The following is a 26,888-nucleotide window of genomic DNA, read 5'->3' as shown; positions in this document are numbered from 1 at the left end:
AGATAACAAATACAGTAAATACTGAATGTATACACATTTGTAAAGCTGTGTTTGCACATTAGTGGTTTTGGAATGACTGTATGTACACATGCATAGACATGCAAACCATTTAAGTAACTTAAGAAATGTAGTCAACAGAGCAATAAAGAAACTTGGCATTCTTCACACCAATCAATTCAAGATGTAACAAAGATTTAATATAAAGCATAAAAGTTTTAAGCAAAATCATGGAGGTATTTTTATTACCTTGTAGTGGGGAAGGTCATTCTAAGCACATCGGGAAAACCAGGAATTATAAAATCAAAGGGATTAAGTTTACATCATAAAACTTAACTTTTATAACAAAAAAACCATAAATTAAGGTTAAAAGACTAATAACAATATGGTCAAAAATTTGCAACACAAGACAAAGAAATAATGTCCTCAATATACATAGCTCTTAAACATCATTGAGTATAATGCAAAACTATACAGCCATTAAAAACAATACAAATCTATATCTATGGTCATGTACAAATGTTCTCAGGATTAAGTGAAAAAGCAAGTTACAAAGCAGTACATAGAGTGTGACCTCATTTACGCAAAGGTGTCCATAGTTGTATATAAGCATATGTAAATATGCACAGAGTTGTCTGAAAGTAAATCTTAACTGGTCATTTTGGGGTAGACTATTTCTTATTTCTTTTTTTTTTTTAACGTGCATGCACTATTTGTTTTTTTAAGAAAGAAATCTATTTTCCAAAAAAAGTTTTAGAAATGTTTGTGTACCTATGAAGCAAAAGTCCATTTATTTGGCAGAGAAGTTAATCAGAAAGCAAAACCTCTAGTGAAGAAACACCAATGTGAAAGATAAAGGAAAGTAACTTCAAGGATGGAATCAACACCAACACGTGCAATCATTACTGAAGACATCATCTCAGGGAGAATGCTCCTGAGGTATCTTCCAGCACTACTCATTTATGAGCTAAAGGGGAAAAAAGCAGACTGGAGATGTTTCAAAATAACCTGGGGAGAGAATGGGAGGCCATTTTGAATATGATACTAAAATGTATAAAAGGAAAGAATGGTCTGTTAAGTTCCATTATCAAATTAATGATCTTTGCCTTACTGGTGATAGATGCATTCACTGTATGGATGGGAGTCATAAATATGAAAATATGTAAAATATACTTATTATACATAATCCTTAAAAATCATTATTTCTCATAATGCATTTAGAACTATGGTTCTCAACTCTGGCTGCAGAAAAACAAAATCCTGATGTTTCGGTCTAGAAAACGCAAATCTAGAGATACTCAGATTAATGGCCACCTAGAGCTGGGAGTAGAAACACGGAATGACTAAATAGACATGAAGTTTCTTTTTGGGTGATGGAAACATTCTGAAGTTTGCATGATGTGGTAAGGGTTGCACAATTCTTTAAATTTACTAAAATCACACATTAAAATAAGTGGATTTTATGGTATGTAGATTATACCTCCATAAAGCTGTTCAAAAAAACATTGACACTTGGGCTCCCTGTGAGATACTTGCAATTAGATTGGTCTAGGATGGGAGCAACAGGTATGGTTTACTTTTGAGGCAGAGTCTCCCTCTGTCACCCAGGCTGGAGGGCAGTGGCGCAATGTTGGCTCACTGCAACCTCTGCCTCTACCGGGTTCAATTGATTCTCATGCCTCAGCCTCCCGGGTAGCTAGGATTACAGGCATGTGCCACCATGCCTGGCTGAATTTTGTATTTTTGTAGAGCTGGGGTTTCGCCATGTTGGGCAGGCTGGTCTTGAACTCCTGACCTCAAGCAATCCACCCACCTGGGAACACCTCCAACTGTACAAATGGAATTCTAACTATGTTCATTGTGAACTCTGTCTTGCTGGGGTGATTATAGACATGTATAGTTCCACCTTTCAGAATTGTAGGTTAAAAGCTAAAAGGATATTTTGAATATATATTTAAGATGGATATGAAGTTGGAATTGTCCAGATAAGCCCAAGGAGGGAAGTGAAGGGATTCAAAGTTATAGCACATAAGAAAAAAAAAGATATTAAACCAGAGGAGTTAGGGATGAGAGGTGGAGATGTAGAGATAATCGCTATCCTCAAATGTTGTAAGGCTGCCTGAGATGCAACTGAACTAGTTTTTCATATTCTCAACCAGGATTGATGAGATAGATTTCAGGTCTTTGTAAGGAAGATCTTCACAATAATCCTGTTCTAGGCGTTGTGTCAGATCCTGGAGATATATTCTACAGTGACTATATTCTAGTGGTCCTCAAACTTTGCGTTCATCACAGTCACCTGCAGGTCTTGTTAAAACGGAGGTTGTTGGCCCCATTCCCAGAGTTTCTGTTTCAGGAGGTCTAGGGTAGGGCCTCATAATTTGCATTTCTAATGAATTCCCACATGATGGTGATGCCGTCCATGCAGAAACCTCACTCTGAGGACCAGTGTCTAGTCTAAACGCTATTAGAGCTCCAAGAAAGGATATCTTATTCAGATTAGATGGAGAGGAGTAACCTGAAGGACTTCTCAGAGGAATTTGGGGATGAGCTGAATTCTGAAGAATGAGAAGGTAGTAAGCAGAAAAGGTAGATGAGGTTATGGCAGTCCAAACACAGAGAATATTAGGGGAGCAATAATGTATAGGAAGGAACAAAGGCATGAAACAGCATTCCTTCAGGTTATCTGTTGAATGTTTACTCTATGCATTGTATTGTTCTAGTTGCTGTGTATGGAGAGATAAAGGAAACAAAACCTCTGCTCTCATGGAACTTTTACACAAATACGCCATATATGGTAAAGTCCCCTAATGGAATAGAACAGGCCATTGCAAGAGAGAACATGGGGGCCTCTAAAGAGATAGCATTTAAGCTGACATCTTAAGAATGAGCGAGCTGAGACTGTTGAGAGATGCTGGCGAAAATAACCAGGAAACCATGAGCCTCCAGCCTAGCTGTCGACCACCTACCCACCAGTACCCAAGAGGTAATGAAGAGCAAGGCCCTGTCTCAACCTAAGTCCAGAAGCACTATCAAGGTTCCCAAGGCAACCTCAAAAGGGAGGGGAGCCCTCCAAAGGAGCTCCAGAAAAAAAAAAAAAAGCCTCTACAAAAAAGACCACTGCCTCAAGAGAACCTGAAAAAGTGAGCAGGCCACACTATCTGGCCACTGCGACCAGCTGAATGAGCAACTCAATCAAAATGAACCACAGGAGGACCCAAAGAGTGAGGAGCCTCCGCCATCTCCAGCATCTCCCTGAGAAACCAGTAATTTCAGGGCAAGACCAGAGACCTCTGAGCTATCTGAGAAGTCTCCAGAGGTCTAACTCCAGAGAAATAGCCAACAGAGTCTAGAGTACATTTAACATCCCACAGGGTATGCCCATGGTGATGAAAATAAGACTAATACAACGGACTCTGGTGACTTGGGGTGAAGGGTGAAAAGGGGTGAGAGATAAAAGACTACACATTGAATGCAGTGTACACTTCTTAGGTAATGGGTGCACCAAAATCTCAGAAATCACCACTAAATTAACTCATCCGGGTAACCAAACACGACGTCCCCCAAAAACCTACTGAAATAACACTTAATAGGTTAAAAAAAAAAATACAAGTGGAAATGTTTAACAGACAGTTGACTAAAGAGCTCAGAAACAAATCATGGGCAAGTGATACTTTTATTCATTTGAATAAAAGTAATTGGGAGTGGACTGGGGCACCTATGTTATATAGAGAAGAACCCCCAATTACACCATTTCAAGGGGTAAATATTAGAGGCTGATTAAAGAGCAGCTAAAGAGAAGAAAAATTAGGAAACGGTAGTGGCCAAGAATCCAATGGAGGAGTTTTTAAAAGGAAGTGGACAACAATGTCATACTGAAGAGAGGTCAAATACAAATGACTTCTAGCAATATGGAGTTCACTGACTTCAGTAGGGGAACTTTCAGTGAAATGAGGGTAGAATCCAGATTACAACTGGCTGAGGAGTGATTGAAACCTAAATACAGAGAAGAGGTAAGGTTTGGCTACAAAGAAGAAAAAAAGAACAGGAAACAGAGACAGGTTCAAGGGAAAATATATAGGAGTTGAGCACTCCTATTTAATACAGAGCTTGAAATTACATGCTAAATGAGAGATACTGAAGATAAAGGGCTGACTGATAGAACAAGGTCTCTAAGGAGTTACAATGGGATAGGATTCACTGATCTGCTCATTCACCTATACTTTCACAGTGTTGACCAGAGGACAGACACCTCTTCTGGGACAGATGAGGATGATATACATAACTAAGGAAGAAGCTTAGAAGCTCTCCTGTTAGCTTCAACTTACCCGTTAGGAGGGTAGGCTTCTGCTGAGGCAGCAGAGGTGACAAGCTGAGTATTTGACAAGAGGTGAAAATCTGAAATAGTCTTTAAGAATGGAAGAGGTTGCTGGACGGCCAGGGCTGCTGAACTGCTTCGAGCCTGCCTACTTGAGTCAATCTGTGGTGCTACCAAGCAATGGTATATACTCAGTAGCATGCAGCAGCCCATGAAAGCAAAGTAGTCAGATGGCCAAACTGATCCACGGATAAGGTTCTGCAGAGCCAGAGTGACAGGCCACAGAGTTGATGCTAAGTGGGGAAGCGGTAAAGCCAGAGTAAACTGACAGACAGGGAAAGAAGGAAAAAAAAAAAAAAAAACAGTTGGTTAAGGAATTGGAGGCTTCTTGACGTCAAAGAGTAAGTATACTGAGAGGAAGAGATTAAAGGAAAAGATATTAAAATCATAGAATAAATTAGACTGTACATTTCAGAAAATAAATTTTTGATGAGTCCAAAGTATGAACTTAAAATTGGTTTGCTAAATGGAGTAAAAAATGACTAGTGGAGATGGAGGTTCAGCAATTGTTAAGGTCATCCGTGACTAATGAAATTGCCCACAATGATGGCAGCACTGGGGAAAGAGATGCCTATCATCGAAGTCCCCTCCATAAATGAAGAGGAGTAACCAGAGATGAGTGAGGAGGACAGATGGTGCAGCTCAACAGCAGAAGCCTCAAAATAGAAGAACAATGGTGTAGCAATGGCAATCAAGAACACACGGGCAACAGACCCTGTAATCCATCCATTTCCTAGCAGTAAAGTGAGAAAATGAACACTCCCACTTGAAATAGTCCTAAGGTAAGTATGGCTGAGGGAGAGTCAATTTCCAGTTAATGAAAAAGCAGAAAAGCATATTTACAAAGGAATAAGGAATGAAAATCTCCATAATGCGAAGAACTGGCAAGGACAGCAGCAATGGTAAAATGAATTGAGGAAAGCAGGTAACAATTTGAGGCCTGATGACTGGATGGGCTTCTATTTCAGATGGCAGCAATGCATTATAGGGATGAGAAGCAAAGTGAATCAAACCAGTCTCTCAGTGTTTCAACTCAACTCTGGAATGAGATGTTTCTATAATAAAACAAGTCCTGGGAAGTGACCAAGACGAGTTTGAATTGTTATTCAACGTTCCAAAGAGAACATGAGTGATAAGCTGTTTTGTGTCTCAATGAAGTTTAGCCCCAATTAGAAAGGATGGTAGGGCGAGGTCAGAAAGACTAAAGCTGCCAGTGCCCAGGTGGCCTACTGGTCTCAACAGAGCCGCATAATTTGCAGAGGGAAGGGGCCCACAGATGACTGAACAGCTAGCCTAGGTTTGTCAAAATGTGTCTAACACTCACCTTACCTCCATGGAGTTCAGCACTGAATGGAACAGAGATGCAGATATGCCAGCCCCAGAGCCTAAGTGAAAGTGCTTGAAAATGCTGCAAAATTCAGACCCCAGCAGAGGGAAGTCTATAGGCAAGTTCCAATACATGTTAGTTATCAATACTTAGATTTTTCTAAGAGACAGTCAGTACAGACACTGTATGTTCCGTCCTCAGGAGTGCCGAATCAATTTTTCTCTCATTAAATGGGGATTTGGACTATACAGCCTCTATTGTCGTCTTTAAATTCTATAACCTTTTTAGGAAGAAACATCCCTAGAAATCATCTGTCTTACCCTGTCAAGGGGAGGGTTATAACTTAGGTTTCTTTGTAACTAACTTGCATATGGTAGGAAACCACGGTCCACAATAGATAAGCAACTAACATAAGGGGCCAAACATAGAGCTAAAACCCAGATTATTTTATTCCTAAATCCAGTGTTCTCTCTGCAAACCTTTTCTGAAACTAAAGGAAATTCTGATTTCATCCTATGTACCTGACAACTGCAAAAGGGCTCCTTAATACAAGGTGAGACCACTGAGCCGTTTCTAAAGCTTCTTCTTGTGGTGCCTTCCCCCCCACTGACAAGATACACAACCTCGCTCCAGAGATAAGGCTAGGGAAAAGCTTTGCCTAATAAAGAAACTTCATGGAACTTTAAGGAAATATTAAATCAAGTCTTTTTTCCTACCAAAGTAGAAATACACTTTAAAGAACAAACAAGTGAGAAGGGGTGAAGAAAGTGAAATTCCAAAATCACTCGTTTATTCACATAATATAGTATTTGGTACCATTCTTTTGTACTGTTCCCTACTTTTATAATGTGTAAAATTTTGTTTCACCATGTTCCAATTAATTAATGGTTGAGCTTTAAATGAAAATATTCTGGATCTTCCATTTATTGGTATCAACCACAATGTCAAGATCCCCAAGAAATACCTGATCTAAACTGGGAGGGCCCAACACAATTTTTTTTTTTTAATGGACTTGCCACCTTAAGAAACTTCAAGTGTTATCTTTTTGTTGGCAAGAAAATTACTTCCCAAGAGGCAATCAGATTTCCCTCCCTGCCCCCGCTCTTTCAACCAACCCTCCTCCTAACATACACATACAGAGTTACACATTTCATGAAACTGTTTGAGGCCAAGTCCACTGCAAGCAGAGTCTTAACATTTTCAGAAATGATCCGTCCTTCGTATCTGCATAAGCTGGGATCCTTGGCAATGGGGAAAAGGTGCCATTTGCTTCTCTGAAGTAACTTGGGGTCTGAATTGGTTGTGAGCTTTAAGAAGCCAAAGAGAAAGGGAAACCATTTCCTTGTTTTCCCTATTAATGGTTTGTTGCAAAGGGATAAACTTCTCAAGAACCAAAAGTGAGGAAATGTGTTGGTCATCACTGGATTCTCGCTGGAAACAGAAGGCAGGTGAAATCTTCAGGAATCACTTCACACTCCAAAAACACTATTCTCAGCAATGATAATAGGCTAATCACACCATTGATCAAATTATTTTGGCTCAGTTCTTTATTTTATAGTTAGAGAGCGAATGAAATTAGAAACTGCTTTGGCACAGGTTAAAGGTGGCTCCCATATACTCATTAGTTTTCCTCAGGATTATCAATACTCATTATCAAAATGTACTTTTACTTGGTTACCATTTAAAGTTGCCACCAATGTAAATGACAGGGGTTGGGGTGGGTGTGGGTGTGGGGAACCTGAGCATACACACAGTTTTTTAAATCTTTTAGATGTAATGCAATTAACCATATCTAATATTCTTTTAGAAAACACGAGAAACACAAAACATGCTCAAAGATCAAGAAATCAAGTTATACTGTCCATAAGGCACCACCAATTACCCTGATAAATTGTAAATAAATATGTAAGGGAATAATCAATAGGGAGTGTTGAGGTTTTACTAGACATTCCTGTTTAGACCACTTGGAGTACTGCAAAAGAAAAAACAAGCAAGGTACAGCTTTCATAACCCATCATATCCTCGCCCAGTGCACATCATTTGTTGCATAGTGATGACTGGATATGATCCAGGCCAAGACAAGACCAAAATTCAAAAAATACATTAACATCCATTCTTCTTCATACTACAGTATGAGATACCACTTGGGACATTCATATCCAAATTAGTAATGGTATGACTTAAAAAAAAAAAAAAAAGGAGGAATTTCAAAAGGAGTACTTAAGGATCTGCTGTAAAAGCAACCTTCTACACACATATGAAGCTAATTCACATGTGAAACTTTATTAAATCTGGCGTTATATGTGGGACTTCAACAGCTCAATTTTTCCACAATTTACACTTCTCAAATCCCCCTCCAAACTGTCACTTTCTCCCTTAAAAAGTGGATAATCCCATCCTTTGAAAGCCAGGCTTTCTCAGTTTTTCTTTTCATCCTCCTACTGTAAGTACTGGCTGATATTCACACACATGTACTACAGAATTAAAATACTGACAAGGAAGTAGTTTCTTTACGTGCGCGAATTGCATCCAGAATTCAAAAATTAAGAAACACAAAAAGACATTTTTTGGACACCTGCTAAAGACAAAAGTAGAGAAGAACAGAAGTAAAGCACACGTAAAATCATGCTAATCTTACAGGTCAGCCTTTGTCCTTTAAAAAAAAAAAAAAAAAAAAAAAGAGAGAGAGAGAGAGAGACAGAGACATGGGGTCTCGCTGTTGACCAGGCAGGACTCGAACTCCCAGGTTGAAGCATCTTCCCACTTCAGCCTCCTGACTACAGGTGCACTCCACTGCACCTGGCTGCCATGTTTTTTATTATTAAAGGACATTATGGGCAGTCACAGGTTTAATGTTTGCCTTTTCAATTATTCAAGACATGACATGCAATAATTTATAATTTTACTGAGGCACAAATTCGAATCATGCAGGCAAAGCTGGTGTGCAGCAGCTTAGTGAGGAAGTCACACATCTACACATCAACATGGCTTTGCTGCAGTACCTATCAGGAAGCAAAATAAACATCCGTGGAAGGAAAATCTCCTGTCTTCTCCCCCAGCTAGAAAGCTAACTACTAGTGCTATATTCGTACTTTTAAACTTGGGGATCTGCATAGTTCTAATGACTTAGCTTTTAAGAATACCAAAGGCCTACCATTTTTCCATTCTTCTTTCTATAACCTTTGCCAAGGTTAAAATACTAATGATGAAGAATTGCAACTTCAGTTGCAGTTTACAGGAGATAAGAAGGGTAGAAAGACATTTTACATCATGTCTTAACACAAAATATTACAATACAGAAGAAGGGAGCAAGTAAGTAATTTTCTCTAAGTGAAAATAATGCTTTGTATTAGAACACCAACATTTCTTTAAATAGATGAATCTTGTTTCATTAATTCCAAAACCACAGATTTGTGTACTTTTTGTTTTGCCATTAATTTCTCCCTTCTGTTCTTCTCAGCCTTGGTCTAAACCTGTAGTCAAGTCATACCAAATCCTCCACGACTTTACAGAAAATCCCACAGTATCAATGAAAAGACATTTAAGTTTCAAAATGTCAGAAGGTAACAGGAAGCTATTCATACTTTCTCAGCATCCTCATGACTCTCCACTGATAGTGGAATAGTTAATGGGTGATTAGGATGGAAAAATAAAAATTTTAAATGTATTCCAGGCATCTGTCACTTAAAATTACATTCAATTTTTAACCCACAAATATCTGAAGACTTTTACAAAGAAGATCAAAAGGCAAAAAATATTGTGCTTTCTCGTATAACATCAACCAGAGGAAATTCTTAATTGATAATCGTTAGTTTGGCAAAAGGAAAACTTATGAAATCGGTTAATTAGTTAACTTGCAATATCCACTGAAATCCTGGATCATACACAAACTTACTTCAGATGAGACCTCAAGACACATGCACAGCAACACTAACAAACCTCTGAACAAGTCAAAACACTCAAAATGTTATACAGTATTAAGGAAAGAATGAATAAAAAGTAGGTAGTATGAACTACAGAGAAAACATTTACAGAAATTGGATTTTATAAGAAAACATGTTTCTTTTTTTTGTAAGATTCTTTTTGAGTTAAATCTCATACCCACTCAAACTGTAACTGGACAGTACATTTCACTTCTAGTTACTAGAAGACAGTTCTTTAAAAGAGACTGGGGCAAAAAGGGAAGAGGAGACTATAAGCTGTTGCTAGGTCCACCCCAATCCCCCCTTTAAAAGGAAAACTCATGAATTTAAGTCAAACCACAGATTTTTTTAAACCAAAATAAAGACACCAGACAATGATGACAAAACACTATTTTTAGTCTTTTTTTTGTCCTTTAAAAAAAAATTAGTCCCCTTCTAATAAGAGTTTACATACAGCTTACCTAATACCTTAAGAACAGAGAACACAACAGGAGAGAAGAGGACACAGCACCATAGTTTCAAACATTCACACACAAAAGAAAAAACAGGCAGCACAGACTAGCGTGAGACCAAGTTTCCCAACAGACAGGGACAAGTCCCAACACACAAAGGACATATAATTATCTATATGAACAAAAGCAAAATGGAAGATCTGGTCAGGCTGGGATGGAGGAGGGAGTGCTAACTCCTTGTACTACAAAGAAGGAATGGGATTTTTTTTTTAAAGCAAAAAAGAAAAAGCAAGCCCCCAAATGGATTTTTGATGTTGAAACTCTGTCATATGCTGCTGGTAACAGTAAATATATATATTTATATATTCATATATGTATATTAAAAAAGGAAAAATAATCTATTTATAGAACAGTCAGTAGTCAGAGACATTTAGAAAAAAGTAAAAACAAGTCTTTTTTTTTTTTTAAAAAAAATGGATTTACTAAAACAACTTCATCACCCAGAGGTACTACAACCCCACATCCTCTGATGAAGCCATGGTGTTATTCAACAGCATCTGCTGTGGGCCGTAGTTAGAAATTGCCGGTGTTGGAAACAGCAGACATTGGGGTCAGGGCTGCAAGGCAAAAAGCTGTTATTTGCTGGTCTTGCTCATGGCCATGCCTGAAGCCTGGTGTCTGGAATACTTGTGAATGAAGTTTTCCCGGAAAAGCATGCATCACTGTGGCTCAGTAAGATAGTATGACTGGTCATCATCGTCATCTTCTTCTCTTTTTTTTTGGCGGAAGCCTGGATCCATGTACCTGCTCTTCCCTAAAATGTAGACCCAAGACAGCAAGACTTTTCAAAGCCAAAAAACGGCTCCTTGCCTTGTATAGGTTCTTCTCCCCAGAATCCAATCTAGTCAGATTTCTGCTCTAGATGACATCCTCACCCTTACAAAGATAAGGTGACCTGCCCCAGCTGGTGAGAGGTTCTCCTATTTAGGGTGTTCTTCTAGCACAAACAAGCACAAATTGCTGAGGTCAATAGACTGTGATACCATTCCTTGACGTCTAACAGAAATAACTTTGGCCCTGTTACTCCTAGTTTTATCTTTAGGGCATTTAAGTACCAGGTAACAGTGGAAGGAAAGTGGTACTCCAATCCCTCTCCAACTATTCTAATGAAGGAGATCCAAGCAATTAGCACCTTCAGTTGGTGCTGCTCCTAAGTTGTAAGCCTCTAACTACTATCAGCTGGACAAAAGCCACATCCTATATGCCCTGTTAGCACACCAATGTATTAATACTAACCAGCCACCCTAGAGCTCAATCAAGCATCTGGCCTTAATGCAGTAAACCACACTCAAAGGAGACATGAAATATTGGCTGTTGTACCAAAGAAGACACCCTCTGCATAGATATGTTGATAGAGAATGTAACCCACAGAGTCCATGCAAAGAGGAAGCCAGCACTAAGAGGACTTTCTCTGAAGGCCATTCATCTTTGGAAGCAACCTTCCAAGCGGATATAAACCACTCTACTTGATGACTAAGGTCTCAATGTGGTCCATGTCCCCCCATGTCCCAAACTAACCAAACATCTGCTAACTGGTCTCTTTAAGATCCTCCATTGGTAGTTTGTAGCTCATTATGAAGGAAGGAGGTGGTGCTGGACCTGGGCTAACTGGCCCCTGCTTCTTTGCACAGTTTATACAGATGTAATCTTCATTTTCAGCCATTTCTGGAGATACACCCACACAAACTTGATGAAACCACTCATCACAGCCACCATCACATTGTACCCAGTCTACCTGTAGGAAACAAGATTGGGGAATGTTTAGGTTACATAAACATTAAGCCTAGAATAAAAGCAAACCAAAGAGCTTTCTTGGCTTAAATGATAGCAAACAACTGGGATGTCTAGATAGGCAATGACTTCTTACGGGGTTATTTTTTAAAGAAAGAAGCTGAGAAGTTAATACCCCAAAATTATATTTTACCATACTGTGTCCACAAAATTAGGCCTCTTAGGTACTCCATTACCTCATGAATACCTGGGGCTCCTTGTGAGGCAGAAACATGTTTGAGAAAAATTTGACAAAAAGGGAACTTCTAATAGAGCAGCCAAGTAGTTTTAGCTAATATTAACAATTTCTAGGCTCTAAGACAATGCAATTATCAATCAAGAAAGGAAGAGTACAATGTGAAGGCAATCCTGTGTATTAGCTTTATTTCAAAGAGATAAGCCAAAGTACTAAGAGCATTAAATACCTTTTTAGAAAAGCAGTCACATAGGCCACTTTTAAAACTAATATTTTTTATTCTTCTCTTCTTCCGTTACAAATACAACTCCCTATAAAAAGTTAGCAAATATCAGACGTCAAATCTTACAAATTAACCAATTATAACAGTCAAAGACACAGGTCAATAGATCACTCTGGGGTTTAAAATTAAAATCTGAAAAACTGATAGGTCAGTGGCAGGTGTCAAACTTTGGCCCTTCTGACAACACTTTGATTACAGGAGGCTAGGAAGGGATTGTAGTTTGGTGACTTTAAGCCTTGGACTTAAGAGTTAACAATAAAGTGACTTTGGGCTTTTATATTTGAAGGCTGATTGTGGTAGTTTTTATAGCTAATGTCATGGCAGACAAGAACATTTCAGATGAAAAGAGCTACTCTCCCTCACCTCAATACCAAGGTTGGTCATTTCACTGGCAACGTAAGAAGCCACCTAAAACCATAAGCTTTACCAGATACCAAAGTGAGGAACAGAAAGGGATCCAAGAAGTACCTCTATACAACTTAAGAGAAAGAACAGATGAAGGAGGTTTTGGCTGGGTAAATGAGTTTCATTCATAGAAAGTGAGTGGTTTTCAAAATTAGTTTCCATGTCCTATAAAAAACTGTCAAAACCACAGTAGTCATGTCAGTAGTTTTAGGCTTGTAATAAGGGGTGGGAAAAATAATTTGTCAAAATGATATTCTACTTGTATTACTCCTATGCTGAAGTTCTAGATCTTAAGAGACAATATTTTTTAACATAAAGATTCCTGAGTTCCAGTGTGTATAATTTCAGGCAAGTCATTTAACCTCACTGAGTGACTCAATTTCCTCATCTGAAAAATGGAGATGACATTAATTACAAGATTACCAAGAGGATCCAATGAAATAATCTATGGCAAAACATCTAATTCACTGCCTAGGATACTGGAGGCACTTTCCAGTCGTGGTCTCATGGCTCTACTCGTTACCCTACACTACACAAAACGTTTTGCACCTTGATATAACTGTCTGTAGCACTGCTTTTCAAAGTGTGTAGACCACTGGCCTCAGAATCATCCATTGTGTTTGTTAAAAATGTGGCTGGGACCCATCATCCTATGAACTCAGAATATCTGGGGAGTACAAGCCAGAAGCTTACATTTTTAATCAGCTCCCAAGTGATTCTCATATATTCTAAATCTGATCATTGCTGGCTCTCTGTGATATCGCTTCCTGTAAATTCAGAGCAACTTCACAATACCTTCCTAAACTGATTTGTATTTGTTCTGTAATTGTTTAGCTTCTGAAGTCTGTGCAATAAAAAAACTCACCAAAATGTTCCTATTGTAGCAAACTAATCAGAGACCAAAAAAAAAAAAAAAAAGGGAAATAATGGCATCTGTGCAAAATGTAAAAATTAAAGTATTACAAGCAATAAAGACTCATAAAATGCTAGCTGTAGGGTAGGTGCACTCACAGTGAGTGTTTTGGCTGTTTGGGACTGGTAAAGGGAACTGAATAGATAAACTGTGGTTCTCTGTGCTGCCCAGACTTAAGATACTATGCTTTTTATAACGGTACCAGTGAACCAACAGTTACCTTCACCTTTACCTCCAACCCTCTTAATCCAGTCTAGTCCCCATTCATGCTAATCCATTGGATAAGAAAGTTATCAATGTATCAGTATTTGCTACAAAGAAAAGTGTCCCATGTCTTTTTAAATCTAGTGTTTGCACTATACTCACTGGCTTACAATTTCCCAAAATTCTCTTGCAAATAAAACAATACTTTCCCTTTTGTGATTTTGACTAGAGGTCCCTTCCTAAGCCTAGATCTTCTACCATTTCAAAAGAGTATATAACCTTCCTTGAGATATTGGTACACAAATTTTAACCTAGACTACAGGTTATGTAACAATTTAGCCTGATAATAGAAAAAGCAAAAAACAGTCCTTCGCTTTACTAATATCTTTTTTATCATGTTCACCTACTAACAATCAACTTTGAGTTCTACTTTTGTGTGAAAGGCCCACAGCATCATAAAGCAAACTAAAGTTTGGGATGTCAACTGAATCCACAGATAATTCTGACACAGGAGCAACAGACTATGTAGTATCCTGAAAACTCAAGAACATAGAATTTGGATAACTGTATAAATTGTCATTTCCCCTTTCATTATTTCTAGGAGATGTATTTAGTGAATCACAAAAATAATTATTAAACTTCACAGCCATGAACTGTTCAAATATTAAATGATAAGAGATTTTACATTACAGTACAAATAGGTTACTATGTTTAGATCTGGGGGAAATGTCTGTTTTAAAAAGAAACATACTAAAAAGAGGAAATATTAGTTTAATATTCATGTTTTGCTGTATGGTTTCATATTCACACTTAAGAAAAAATTTTTGGCATAGTATACTTTGTTCATTTATTAGAGAATAGTACTGCACTGGGAAAAAAGAAAATCTGGTAATTTAGTGATATTCTTAGCTTACTAATTAAACTGAGCTTTTGTTATTTTGGCATTTAATATCTTTTGCACCCCAAGTTTCCTGGCAAAAGCCGGATTTGAAACAGGAAAACAATTCACTAAGTGAACTACAACATATGTTCAGAATCCTTGTGTATATTTTCTTGGTGCTCTCAAATATTCAGTGACCAATCCTCCCAATTTGCCAAGGAATGACAGATTTCTCAGTGTGTGGGAATTTCAGTGCTAAAACTGGGAAAGTCCCAGGGAAACCGGGACAGTTGGTCACTCTAGCTCAACATCATGCGCGTGTGCGTACGTGTGTGTGTATTACACACATTTAGGTAACTTAACCTTTGATTATCTGTGCTAAAAGGAGATATGAACTAGTAAAGCCGCTGGAAATGCAAATACCTTGATTGAGGCAACACCCCCGTGAAAATCTTAAATCAGGGTGGCTAATAAATAGTAAAAATGAGAGTTCATAGTCTCTTAATTTACCACACAAAACTTCTCATGGAAGTAGGAATGGGTAAATGAAAAGGCCAACAGTAAGACGGTTAAAAAAAGTGAAGATAAAAAGACGACTATTTTCATAAGTAAAATTATTAAATATTTATTCTAATACAGAAGAAAAATACTAGTTAAATTAGTAGCCTGAAAGAATTTGATCTTCTTCTAGTTAACTTGTTTTATCTTTGGTACCAATAAGACTGAATAAAGAGTTCAGAGAGAAAAAGATTCTGAACTTTAAAATTAATTTTTTAAAAATAGTTCTTTGTTAATATTAATTTTAGCTTGACATTTAATAATCAAAGGAAAAATTATTTTTTCAAAATCTTTTGCATTATTCTGGTATTGTCTTTTTCTAAAACATCTTGAAACTGAGGCTAGGCACATTTAACTAGCCTCATTTAATCTTTCTTTTAATTTTTAAAAGAGCCTTTCTCAAAAAAAGAGCTGGGCGTAGTGGCATGTGCCTGTAGTCCCAGCTATTCAGGAGGCTGCGGCAGGAGGACTGCTGGAGCCCAAGAGATCAAGGCTGCAGTGAGCTATGACCACACCACTGCACTCCAGCCTGGGCAACAGAGTAGGACCCTGTCTCAAAAAAAAAAAAAAAAAAAAAAAATTAATCTGCATATTTGGGGGAAAAGTCATGGTAACTATTGGTTAGAGAAATAATAATTACTGGTCAGAGAATTCACCTAAACACAAGTGAACCCTAGAAGTTATTTTTTGCTGCATGGTATCTTAAAGAACAAACTGGCCTAAAAAGCATGATTTTTTTCTTTTTTTTTTTTTTTTTACATCATCTTGCCAATCTTTTTCTTTTTGAGACAGGGTCTCCCTGTGTAGCCCAGACTGAAGTGCAGTGGGGCAATCACAGGCGCGATCATAGCACATTAACTATAGCCTTGAACTCCTGGACTCAGGCAATCCTCCTGTCTCAACCTTCTGAGTAGCTGGGACTACAGGGATGAGCCACTGCACCTGGCAAAAGCATTCTTTTCTTAGTTTGTTCTAAAGATGTGTGCTGTATATTAATTGTTTTCTCAGAGAAACACTAAACACTGAGAAAGTTTTAACATTCTTTACAGAAATTTTTATAGAACTGTAACTTTTATTTAGCAAAATCAATGTCAGGAACAAACATGTAGAACTACAAAAACTGCAAAACAGCAGTAACAGGCAAAAGATCTATAATCTGAAATAACTTCTGCTTAAAACGAAACACGTTATAGAAATATAACACTATTTTATATAAACTAACAACATAGGGTAGGGCACACATTGCTCACCTTTATGTATCTTAACAGTTCAAAATAGACATTTTCTCTGAGCACTCAGCCAAATCTCCTTTTGCTCCATCAAAATGTAGATGATAACTCTAGATTTTGTTTAAAGGTTTTGTTTAAAAAATGCCTATAATATTGGGAGCAAATCTCACAGTTCTTTCAAAAATAATGATCACATCTTAGCACTTACGTTGCATTTTTTGGTTAACAAGTGCTTTCATAGAGATTGTTTTCTCTTATCATCATAACCCTTTGAATAGGCAGGGCACCTGTTAATTTGACAGTTTCATAGTAAATGAAAAAAAAACCAGCCTTCTTATATTGCTATAAGAAGACAACAGGAATAATGGATGAACTGAATCCTATTTAAATGCTGAGCAGAAGGGAGGGGAAAGATTAAGTGATAAGGAGAAAGAGTACAAAATAAGACAAAAGGCTCATGACAGATACAAACATTATAGAAAGAATGACAGGAAAGTTTAAAAAGGAAACATCCTACCTTGCTGCTAGTCTTTAAACTACCATAAAATTAAAGAAGAAAAGGGAGAAGGTTCTGCCAATACTGCACTGCTACACTTTGTTACCCAAAGAGAGAGTTAACTCTTCATCAGCCTCTTTAATAAACAAACTCAGATGGAAATAAATTTAAAATTAAAGATAAAAATAATATGCACATATATATGTATTAAAATGCTTTAAAATGTTTATAATATAGTAGGATGCTTATAAAATGAATAGACGCAAGTCAGTAAACAGTCTGACAATGATATAAAACAAACGCCATAGAAAAGAAATTGGAAGGAAACATTAAAATATTTATAGCTGTCTGCCTTGGAAGATTAGACTATAGGATATATATTTTACTATACACATTCCAAAAAATGAATGGAATACCCCTAATACATCTCATTTAAATATGTGTCATTTAGTTTTGGAATGTGTTTTTGTATTTACATCTCAATTACCAATGGGGTAGAGGTGTTAGTGGACAGAACCTGGTCTGACAGCCAGGATCTAGGGTTCTACTTTTGGTTTTGCTACTGATTAGCTCTGTAACTTTGGTCACATAATTATCTTCCCTGAGTCCTGGTTGCATCATTTGTAAAATGAGCAGCCTGAACAAGGTAACCTCTTGGTCCCTTGAAGCTCTAAAAATGTTTAAGTATTTCATTGAAAAAGTGAGGGCATAACCTATAGGGAACAGTGATGCAGTTTTATTTACTGTTTATATTTTCAAACTGAGGCACTATTAGAATTCTAAATATCAAATAGTATAACGAGCATAATAAAATTAAAACTACAGATTTATCAATATTCTTGATAAGTGCCATAACAGGTGCCTCCAATCATTTAAACAACTGGAATTTTTCATAAAGTCTGACTACTACTCTCAAAAGTTCATACTGTCAACATTATATCTAAACAACGGCCATAAGAGAATTACTACACTTAAAATTTAGGGTTGGAAATTTTAAAACAATGCTTTTTTTTGAGACAGAGTTTCGCTCTTGTTGCCCAAGCTGGAGCACAATGGAGCCATCCTGGCTCACTCCAACCTCTGCCTCCTGGGTTCAAGCGATTCTCCTGCCACAGCCTCCCAAGTAGCTGAGATTACAGGCGCACACCACCACACTCTGCTCATTTTTTGTATTTTTAGTAGAGATGGGATTTCACCATGTTGGCTAGGCTGGTCTTGAACTCCTGACCTCAGGTGATCCGCCCACCTTGGCCTCCCAAAGTGCTGGGATTACAGATGTGAGCCACACCTTGCCTGGCCTAAAATAATACATTTATAGGTTTGAATTATTTGTTGCAAAAGATTTGAAGAAAATCATATTCCATTTGGGAGAGTGCTCACAGGTCTGAGTGTAAGATATGGACTAAAAGTTTCAAGTCTTTGGAATACCATCTTAATGCAATTTGCCACAGCTCTTACAATACTGGCCCAGGATTTTTTTCAGCCCGTTGTGACTATCTGACAAGGTATTTAGTTCTCTGAGTCACCTTATAGGGAAGGCACAAGATTATTCTGAAACTTGTTATGCCCACTGCATATGAAATGCACTGTTTGCCAGGGAATGTCACATAGCTTCTCTCTGCTCCTGTCTCATTATGTTATTAAGCATATGATTTTTAAAATACAACACTTCTACTAGGCACACTAAGAGCCTCATTATTCAAAACAGTTTATAGAAATTGTACAAAAGATATTATGTTGGAAGTCCAAATCCTAGAATCAAAAACATACTATACATTGATAACAAACATGTCTCCACAACTGTTGTTCCTTGACCTCTCATGCTTGACTATAAATAGTTGGAACTCACCTTGTCCTTACAGGGCCTTTGGCAGTTCTGTGCTGCGCATACAGCATTCTCATCATCAGACTCCTCTGCTCCTGACCAGTCATACTTTGAGGGGATGTCCAGCACCTTTTTCTCTCTTTTCTTTTCAGTGCTCTCTTTCACAAGTTCAACTTTGGCTGCAGCAGCCTTCTCCTTCTTTTTCTTTCTCTCTTCTTCTTTTGCTAGTTTCTTGGCCAGTTTATTCAGCTCCTTTGATTTGTCTGCACTTAATTTTAATTTCTTCTTTTTAGGTTTGTCCATTTTCTTTAACTCCTTGGACTTCTGTTTTCCTTCTCCAAAAAGCTGCTCTACCTTTTCTAGCTTCCGTTTCCGTTTCTTCTCTGAAGAGTCTTTTCCTTTCACTTTTAATGGTTTCTCTTCCATGCTGTCATCCTTCAAAAATATAAATTTAGGAACAATTTTAAAGCAAGACAGTTAAAAAACAGTATTACTCTCTTATACGAGGTACCTAGAATAGACACATTCAGAGAGACAGAAAGTCGAACAGAGGTTACCAGAGGCTGAAGGGAAGAAGAAATGGAAACTTGTTTAGTGGGTATAGTTTCTGCTGGGGATAACTAAAAAATTCAGGAAATGAATAGTGGTAACAGTTGCGCAACACTGTCAATCTACTTAATGTAACTGAATTGTCTACCTAAAAAGGGTTAAAATGGTAAATTTTATGTTATGTATATTATGCTACAATAAAAAAGATTTATGGGCCAGGCACGGTGGTTCACGCCTGTAATCCCAGCATTTTGGGAGGCCGAGGCGGGTGGATCACTTGAGGTCAGGAGTTCGAGACCAGCCTAACCAACATGACGAAACCCCGACTCTACTAAAAATACAAAAATTAGCTGGGCATGGTGGCACATGCCTGTAGTCCCAGCTACTTGGGAGGCTGAGGCAGGAGAATGACTTGATCCCAGGAGGCGGAGGTTGCAGTGAGCCACGATCAATCCACTGCACTCCAGCCTGAGCGACAGAGCAAGACTCCATGTCAAAAAAAAAAAAAAAAAAAAATTTATGTTATTCTAAAGATATTTAAAAGACATTTTAAGAAGGCAAGTATACTATTCAATGAAGATAACAGTAGAAAATTACAAGTCCGAAATGAAATATTTAACTTATATTAGCTTACTAGGAGAAAAAGGGCACACAAAAAAAATCAGTGTTAGCATAATATATTAACACAGTCTGTAGCATCTCTGTTAGAGATGAAAATATACACAAAAAGCAAACTGTACTAAATTATGTAATAACTTTTGGGGTCTTCAGGATAATAAAAGTATTGGTAGTTATTTTTAAAAAGTCAGAAAAACATAAAATTGTATCCATGATCTCATTACACAGAATATATAGTGACTTTGCCAAGGGCTAGAAAACAGTTCATGTGACAAAGCAAAAAAAATTGTCATTTTTGTTTTCAGCTTTTTAATATTGTTGCTAGTATGTGCCAATGTAATAAACATTTAAAATTTTAACGGTAAAAGTGTATCTAGTAACAGAAAGGAGGAGGCATCAGAGAAAGAAATACTGAAGAAACATAACATAAACCTAATAATTCCCTTGAGAACTCATTTTTCTATAGATTTGACACTTGAAAATCTTTGACAGAAACCTAAGAATCAGCAGAATCCAAAAGAACACTGGATTATAAGTGCCTTAAGTCTATTACATCTTGAACAAGATATTTAACCTCTTAATACTTTGTGCTTCCTTATCTGTAAAATAAAGAGGATTGGGTAAGATAACGAATGTGAAGAAAATGCTTAGTAGACTGGAAAACACTATCTAAATTAGGCTACGCAGCCAGATCTGACTTTCAAAACAAAAACGAACTATAGTATGCTAAATATATCTGTATCAACTGTTGGTGACATGGTACCATTCCATTACATGGAAAGAAGGAAACTAATGAAAAGAATACTCATGAAAACGAATGAAAAGAAAAGAGTCAAATGGCAGAATTAGAATCCAGGTCTCTTTATTTTTTTACTGGATCTGTGACCTTAATTTTCTACCTCTCATACTTACTTTCTTCATATGCAGAATGGGTAAAATACTTGCCCTCTAGCTCCCCTACCCATTCCTCTTCAAGACGGTGGTGAGGACCAAATGAGCTCATGGATATGGTATCATCATCTCATCAAATGAGCTCATGGAACTGCTATGTAAGTGTGATATATGAATGTGGACCTTCTCTCCCACCCAGTCTTCTACTACTTAACCATCCCTGTGCTTCTTTTTTATAGCCACTATATATTCTCCCCTATCTCTGAGCCCTCCAATAATGGGAGTCTGGGCTAAAGAGGTTGTTCTAAACTGGATGATTATCAATCTTGCCCTTCTCCGCTTCTTTTTAGCAGAAATGGCCTTTTTTTCCCCAAATTAGATACTACCTAAAAGCTTAATAAAGAAAACCGTAAATCAAATCTCTGGTGTCCCACAAGAAGAAAGGAAAGGAAAGGGGAAAGGCGAAAGGGGAAGGAAAAAGGAAAGACGAAAGGAAAAAAGGAGAGAAGAAAAAAGAAAAGAAAAAGAAAGGAAAGGAAACGAGAAAAGAAAGAAAAAGAGAGACAAAAAAGAAAAAGAAAGAGAAAGAGAGAAAGAAAGAAAGAGGGAGGAAGGGAGGGAGAGAGGGCGGGAGGGAGGGAGGCAGGCAAGCCAGCAAGCCACAAAGCCCAATTTCTTTGGCTGAAGTGGGAAAGTAGGCCAGCCAGATTACTGCCCTCAGCCATCCCTTTGCCAATATTCATGATACCTCTAAGGAACCTAGGCATTCTAGTTTTTAACCATTGTTTAAATATTAAATCCACACCTCCATGATATGCAAGAATCTGTCTTCAGAGGGTGGATGTGTGGCCTGCAAAATCCGCCATATGTGTTGAGTTTCGTCCAGAGATACTTCCAGGAGATCTCCAACCATCATAAGTTCTTCCAGTTGTGCCTTAGCTCCAGGTGACAACTCCAGCACTGGAGGTTCCAAACTTCGGGGCACCAAAGGGCTCTTCCGAGGTTGTTTCCTTGGGGTGCTAGAGCCTTTCCCAAAAAATACCATAAAACAAAGCAAAAAAAATTAAAACTGTGGAAAAAACATGTTTTCAAAGTAAATATTGAGAATAGCCCCCCATCCCCCAATACTAACTTCAGATATCTGGATTCATTATATCAGTATGAAAATGTAAACAGAATTAGAAACAAATACCGACCAAAAAGATGAACAATTCCAAGGCCCACTCTAAAAAAAAATGGTTTGGGGTTATTAATAAAAAGCAGTTCTTCCAGCCGAGTGTGGCGGCTCACACCTGTAATCCCAACACTTCGGGAGGCTGAAGCAGGCAGATCACCTGAGGTCAGGAGTTCGAAACCAGCCTGACTAACATAGTGAAACCCCGTCTCTACTAAAAATACAAAAAAATTAGCCAAGCGTGGTGGCGCATGCCTGTAATCCCAGCTACTCACGAGGCTGAGGGTAGGAGAATCGCTTGAACTAGGGAGGGGGAGGTTGCAATGAGCCAAGATCACGCCACTGCACTCCAGCCTGGGCAACAAGAGAGAAACTCCATCTCAAAAAAAAAAAAAAAGAAAAAAAAAAAAGTGGTTCTTTATCCTGAATGTTAATCTCTACTGAGTCTTTATCGTGTGGCAAGGGGAGCGAGCAACCAGAATCTCTCCATTTTAGAGTATACCAAAAGATTAAGCATTTAATAAAGCATTTGGCTGCCTTATATAAATAACTGGTTATCTTTCTAATGAACAGACAATAATACACAGTTCCATAAAATCCTGAATTTTATTATAAAGAGATAAACACCCTCCATCTTCCAGAGTTGTGACCTAAAGTAATGTGACTTGTTTTTGCTGAGGGAGAGAAAAATTACATCACAGAGAAAATCACCCTCCAAGGAAAGGAAGAACTTTCTAACAATTAAAGTTACCCAAAACCAGAATAAATACGCTTAAAAAGCAGCAGTTCCACAACACCTGATAATGACCAAATAGAGGGTGAAGGACTACCTATCTGGGATTTTCTAGAACTGAGGCATGGGACTAGATGGCCCCTAAAGTTCTTCTAATTAGGACTCTGAAATTCTTTGTAAGTTTTCAGGTTGTGATGACAGAAAATGCAAACAGGGACTGGCTTTTCCAAAAGAAAACAGCATTTTCAGGTTCCATTAGTATTTCATGGCCAACCATTGTACTCCACTCAAAATGGATTCACAGTCTTGATTAACATAATGTTTTTTCTCATTGGTTTTCCGCTTATCTTCCCCACAGTTTTTTAAAGGAGTAATACCTTGAGAACAACTCTTAGAAGCAGAAGAATAAGCATGCTCTGCACAAAATGAAGGTGCTGTCCACATGTGGGTCACTACCTCCTCAGATTTGATGGGAATCTCTTCATCACAAAAAAGATTGGGTTCAAGACTACTAGAGGACTTCACACTGGCTGTGTCCTGAAGAAGAAACAAGAGAAGTATTCAGAATTAGAGTCATTTAACTTATTTTATGACAAGGCCCAAAATGGAGGCTTTCAGGTTAAAGCTTCTAATATACTAAAAATATGAGACTGAAATTAAATATCTGATGTTAAATAAGACAGAAAATGTCCATTGGGGAGAAAAACTGTAATTGTGGCAGGCCAGGTCTCCATTAGCAATCAGAACAGTTTCTACTAACACATTACTATAATTCTGATGAATGTGTAAATTAAACAGTAAAGAACTGGAGAAAACTACTGCCTTCCTACAAGGGCTGAAATGTGAAAACAAACCCATTAAGATTTTCACCTGGGTTTTCTCAGACCCTAAAGCCTGATAAAATTATGAAGGCATTCTTACACACACCTTGTACCAGGGCCCACTTAAGATTAGGAAAACTTTCCAAGTCTCTAGAGAAAGCTTTCCAGACCCTGGACCCTACCTAAAGATTAGATACAGTTTGAATGAAACATTCTGGCTTGTAGGTGCACCTCCCACACACAGACATAGAGTTTAGACTGAATACAAGGCATCGAAAAAAACTTGTAACTTTTAGTTGGTCTGGTGAGTTACTCCATAACCAGTTGCAGAAATTAACTCCCTTCTTTCCCAGTCAGTCTGTATCTCCTTACTGGACTGAGAGAAAGAGCAGCTAGACCTCGTTCTGTCCAGAACATAATGATAACAGATTCAAGACAAAAGAGAGTGTAAAGGTCAAAAGCAATCCACAGAGATAATAAACCTACAAAAAAACTACTATTGCTCTCTAGACTCCTCCTCTCTGGGCAGGGCATCTCTGATAGAAAGGCAGCAGCCCCAGTCAGGGACTTATAGATAAAACCCCCAGCTCCCTGGGACAGAGCACCTGGGGTAAGGGGCAGCTGTGGGCACAGTTTCAGCAGACTTAAATGTCCCTGCCTGACAGCTCTGAAGAGAGCAGCGGATCTCCCAGCACAGCATTCGAGCCCTGATAAGGAACAGACTGCCTCCTCAAGGGGGTCCCTGGCCCCCGTGCATCCTGACTGGGAGACACCTCCCAGCAGGGGTCGACAGACACATTATACAGGAGAACTGTGGCTGGCATCTGGCCAGTGCCCCTCTGGGATGAAGCTTCCAGAGGAAGGAACAAGCAGCAATCTTTGCTGTTCTGCAGCCTCTGCTGGTGATACCCAGGCAAAGAGAGTCTGGAGTGGACCTCCACCAAACTCCAGCACACCTGCAGCAGAGGGGCCTGACTGTTTGAAAGAGAACTAACAAACAGAAAGGAACAGTATCAACATCAACAAAAAGGACGTCCACTCAGAGACCCCACCCGAAGGTCACCAACATCAAAGACCAAAGGTAGATAAATCCATGAAGATGGGGAGAAACCAGCACAAAAAGGCTGAAAATTCCAAAAACCAGAACGCCTCTCCTCCTCCAAAGGATCAAATCTCCTCGCCAGCAAAGGAACAAAACTGGATGGTGAATGAGTTTGACGAACTGACAGAAGTAGGCTTCAGCAGGTGGGTAATAACAAACTCCTCCGAGCTAAAGGAGCATGTTCTAACCCAATGCAAGGAAGCTAAGAACCTTGAGAAAAGGTTAGATGAATTGCTAACTAGAATAACCAGTTTAGAAAAGAACACAAATGAACTGATAGAGCAGCAAAACACAGCACGAGAACTTCCTGAAGCATACACAAGTATCGATGGCCGAATCGATCAAGCAGAAGAAAGGATATCAGAGATTGAAGATCAATTCAATGAAATAAAGTGAGAGGACAAGATTAGAGAAAAAAGAGTGAAAAGAAACGAACAAAGCCTCCAATAAATATGGGAGTAGGTGAAAAGACCAAATCTACACCTGTAAGTGACGGGAAGAATGGAACCAACTTGGAAAACACTCTTCAGGATATTATCCAGGAGAACTTCCCCAACCTAGCAAGGCAGGACAACATTCAAATTCAGGAAATACAGAGAACACCACAAAGATACTCCTCGAGAAGAGCAAACCCAAGACACCTAAATATCAGATTCACCAATGTTGAAATGAAGGAAAAAGTGTTAAGGGCAGCCAGAGAGAAAGGTCAAGTTATCCACAAAGGGAAGCCCATCAGACTAACAGTGGATCTCTCGGCAGAAACCCTACAAGCCAGAAGAGAGTGGGGGCCAATATTCAACATTCTTAAAGAAATGAATTTTCAACCCAGAATTTCGTATCCAGCCAAACTAAGCTTCATAAGTGAAGGAAAAATAAAATCCTTTCCAGACAAGCAAGTGCTGAGAGATTTTGTCACCACCAGGCCTGCCTTACAAGAGCTCCTGAATGAAGCACTAAACATGGAAAGGAACAACCGGTACCAGCCACTGAAAAAAACATACCAAATCGTAAAGACCATCGACGCTATGAAGGAACTGCATCAACTAATGGGCAAAATAACCAGCTAACATCATAATGACACGATCAAATTCACACATAACAATATTAACCTTAAATGTAAATGGGCTAAATGCCCCAATTAAAGACACAGACTAGCAAATTGGATAAAGAGTCAAGACCCACCAGTGTGCTGTATTCAGGAGACCCATCTCACTCGCAAAGATGCACATAGGCTCAAAATAAAGGGATGGAGGAAGATCTACCAAGCAAATGGAAAACAAAAAAAAAAAAGCAGGGGTTGCAATCCCAGTCTCTGATAAAACAGACTTTAAACCAACAAAGATCAAAAGAGACAAAGAAGGGCATTACATAATGGTAAAGGGATCAATGCAACAAGAAGAGCTAACTATCCTAAATATATATGCACCCAACACAGGAGCACCCAGATTCATAAAGCAAGTCCTTAGAGACCTACAAAGAGACTTAGACTCCCACACAATAATAATGGGAGACTTAAACACCCCACTGTCAATATTAGATCAATGAGACAGAAAATTAACAAGGATATTCAGGAACTGAACTCAGCTCTGCACCAAGCAGACCTAATAGACATCTACAGAACTCTCCGTCCCAAATCAACAGAATATACATTCTGCTCAGCACCACATCATACTCATTCTAAAACTGACCACATAATTAGAAGTAAAACACCCCTCAGCAAATGCAAAAGAATGGAAATAATAACAGTCTCTCAGACCACAGTGCAATCAAATTAGAACTCAGGATTAAGAAACTCACTCAAAACCACACAACTACATGGAAACTTAACAACCTGCTCCTGAGTGACTACTGGGTACAAAATGAAATGAAGGCAGAAATAAAGATGCTCTTTGAAACCAATGAGAACAAAGACACAACATACCAGAACCTCTGGGACACATTCAAAGCAGTGTGTAGAAGGAAATTTATAGCACTAAATGCCCACAAGAGAAAGCAGGAAAGATCTAAAATCGACATCCTAACATCACAATTAAAAGAACTAGAGAAGCAAGAGCAAACAAATTCAAAAGCTAGCAGAAGGCAAGAAATAACTAAGATCAGAGCA

General features: G+C 38.3%; 1 protein-coding gene across 3 annotated transcripts in view; it reads right to left on the bottom strand.

The window, feature by feature from the left end:
- Positions 1-175: 175 nt before the first annotated feature.
- Positions 176-26,888, bottom strand: part of KDM5A (lysine demethylase 5A) — a 121,823-nt gene continuing 95,110 nt past the window's right edge. Inside the window, exons 25-29 of one of the 3 annotated variants that reach the window (XM_063639853.1) lie at positions 23,239-23,398; positions 21,760-21,980; positions 18,921-19,331; positions 11,656-11,872; positions 176-7,133 (exon numbers count right to left, since the gene is read on the bottom strand). In XM_063639853.1, coding sequence (XP_063495923.1) covers positions 11,666-11,872; positions 18,921-19,331; positions 21,760-21,980; positions 23,239-23,398 — 999 coding nt within the window. In that variant the 3' untranslated portion in view covers positions 176-7,133; positions 11,656-11,665. Of the gene's footprint in view, positions 11,873-12,332; positions 12,415-18,920; positions 19,332-21,759; positions 21,981-23,238; positions 23,399-26,888 lie in introns of all 3 variants that reach the window. The other 2 variants (XM_055281190.2, XM_055281189.2) reach the window with 2 other exon arrangements.

The sequence above is a fragment of the Symphalangus syndactylus genome, chromosome 5 (genome assembly GCF_028878055.3).
Source record: "Symphalangus syndactylus isolate Jambi chromosome 5, NHGRI_mSymSyn1-v2.1_pri, whole genome shotgun sequence".
Classification (NCBI taxonomy): Eukaryota; Metazoa; Chordata; class Mammalia; order Primates; family Hylobatidae; genus Symphalangus; species Symphalangus syndactylus.
Note: the sequence above shows the minus strand (reverse complement) of the source record. Positions and strands in the feature narration are given on the sequence as shown.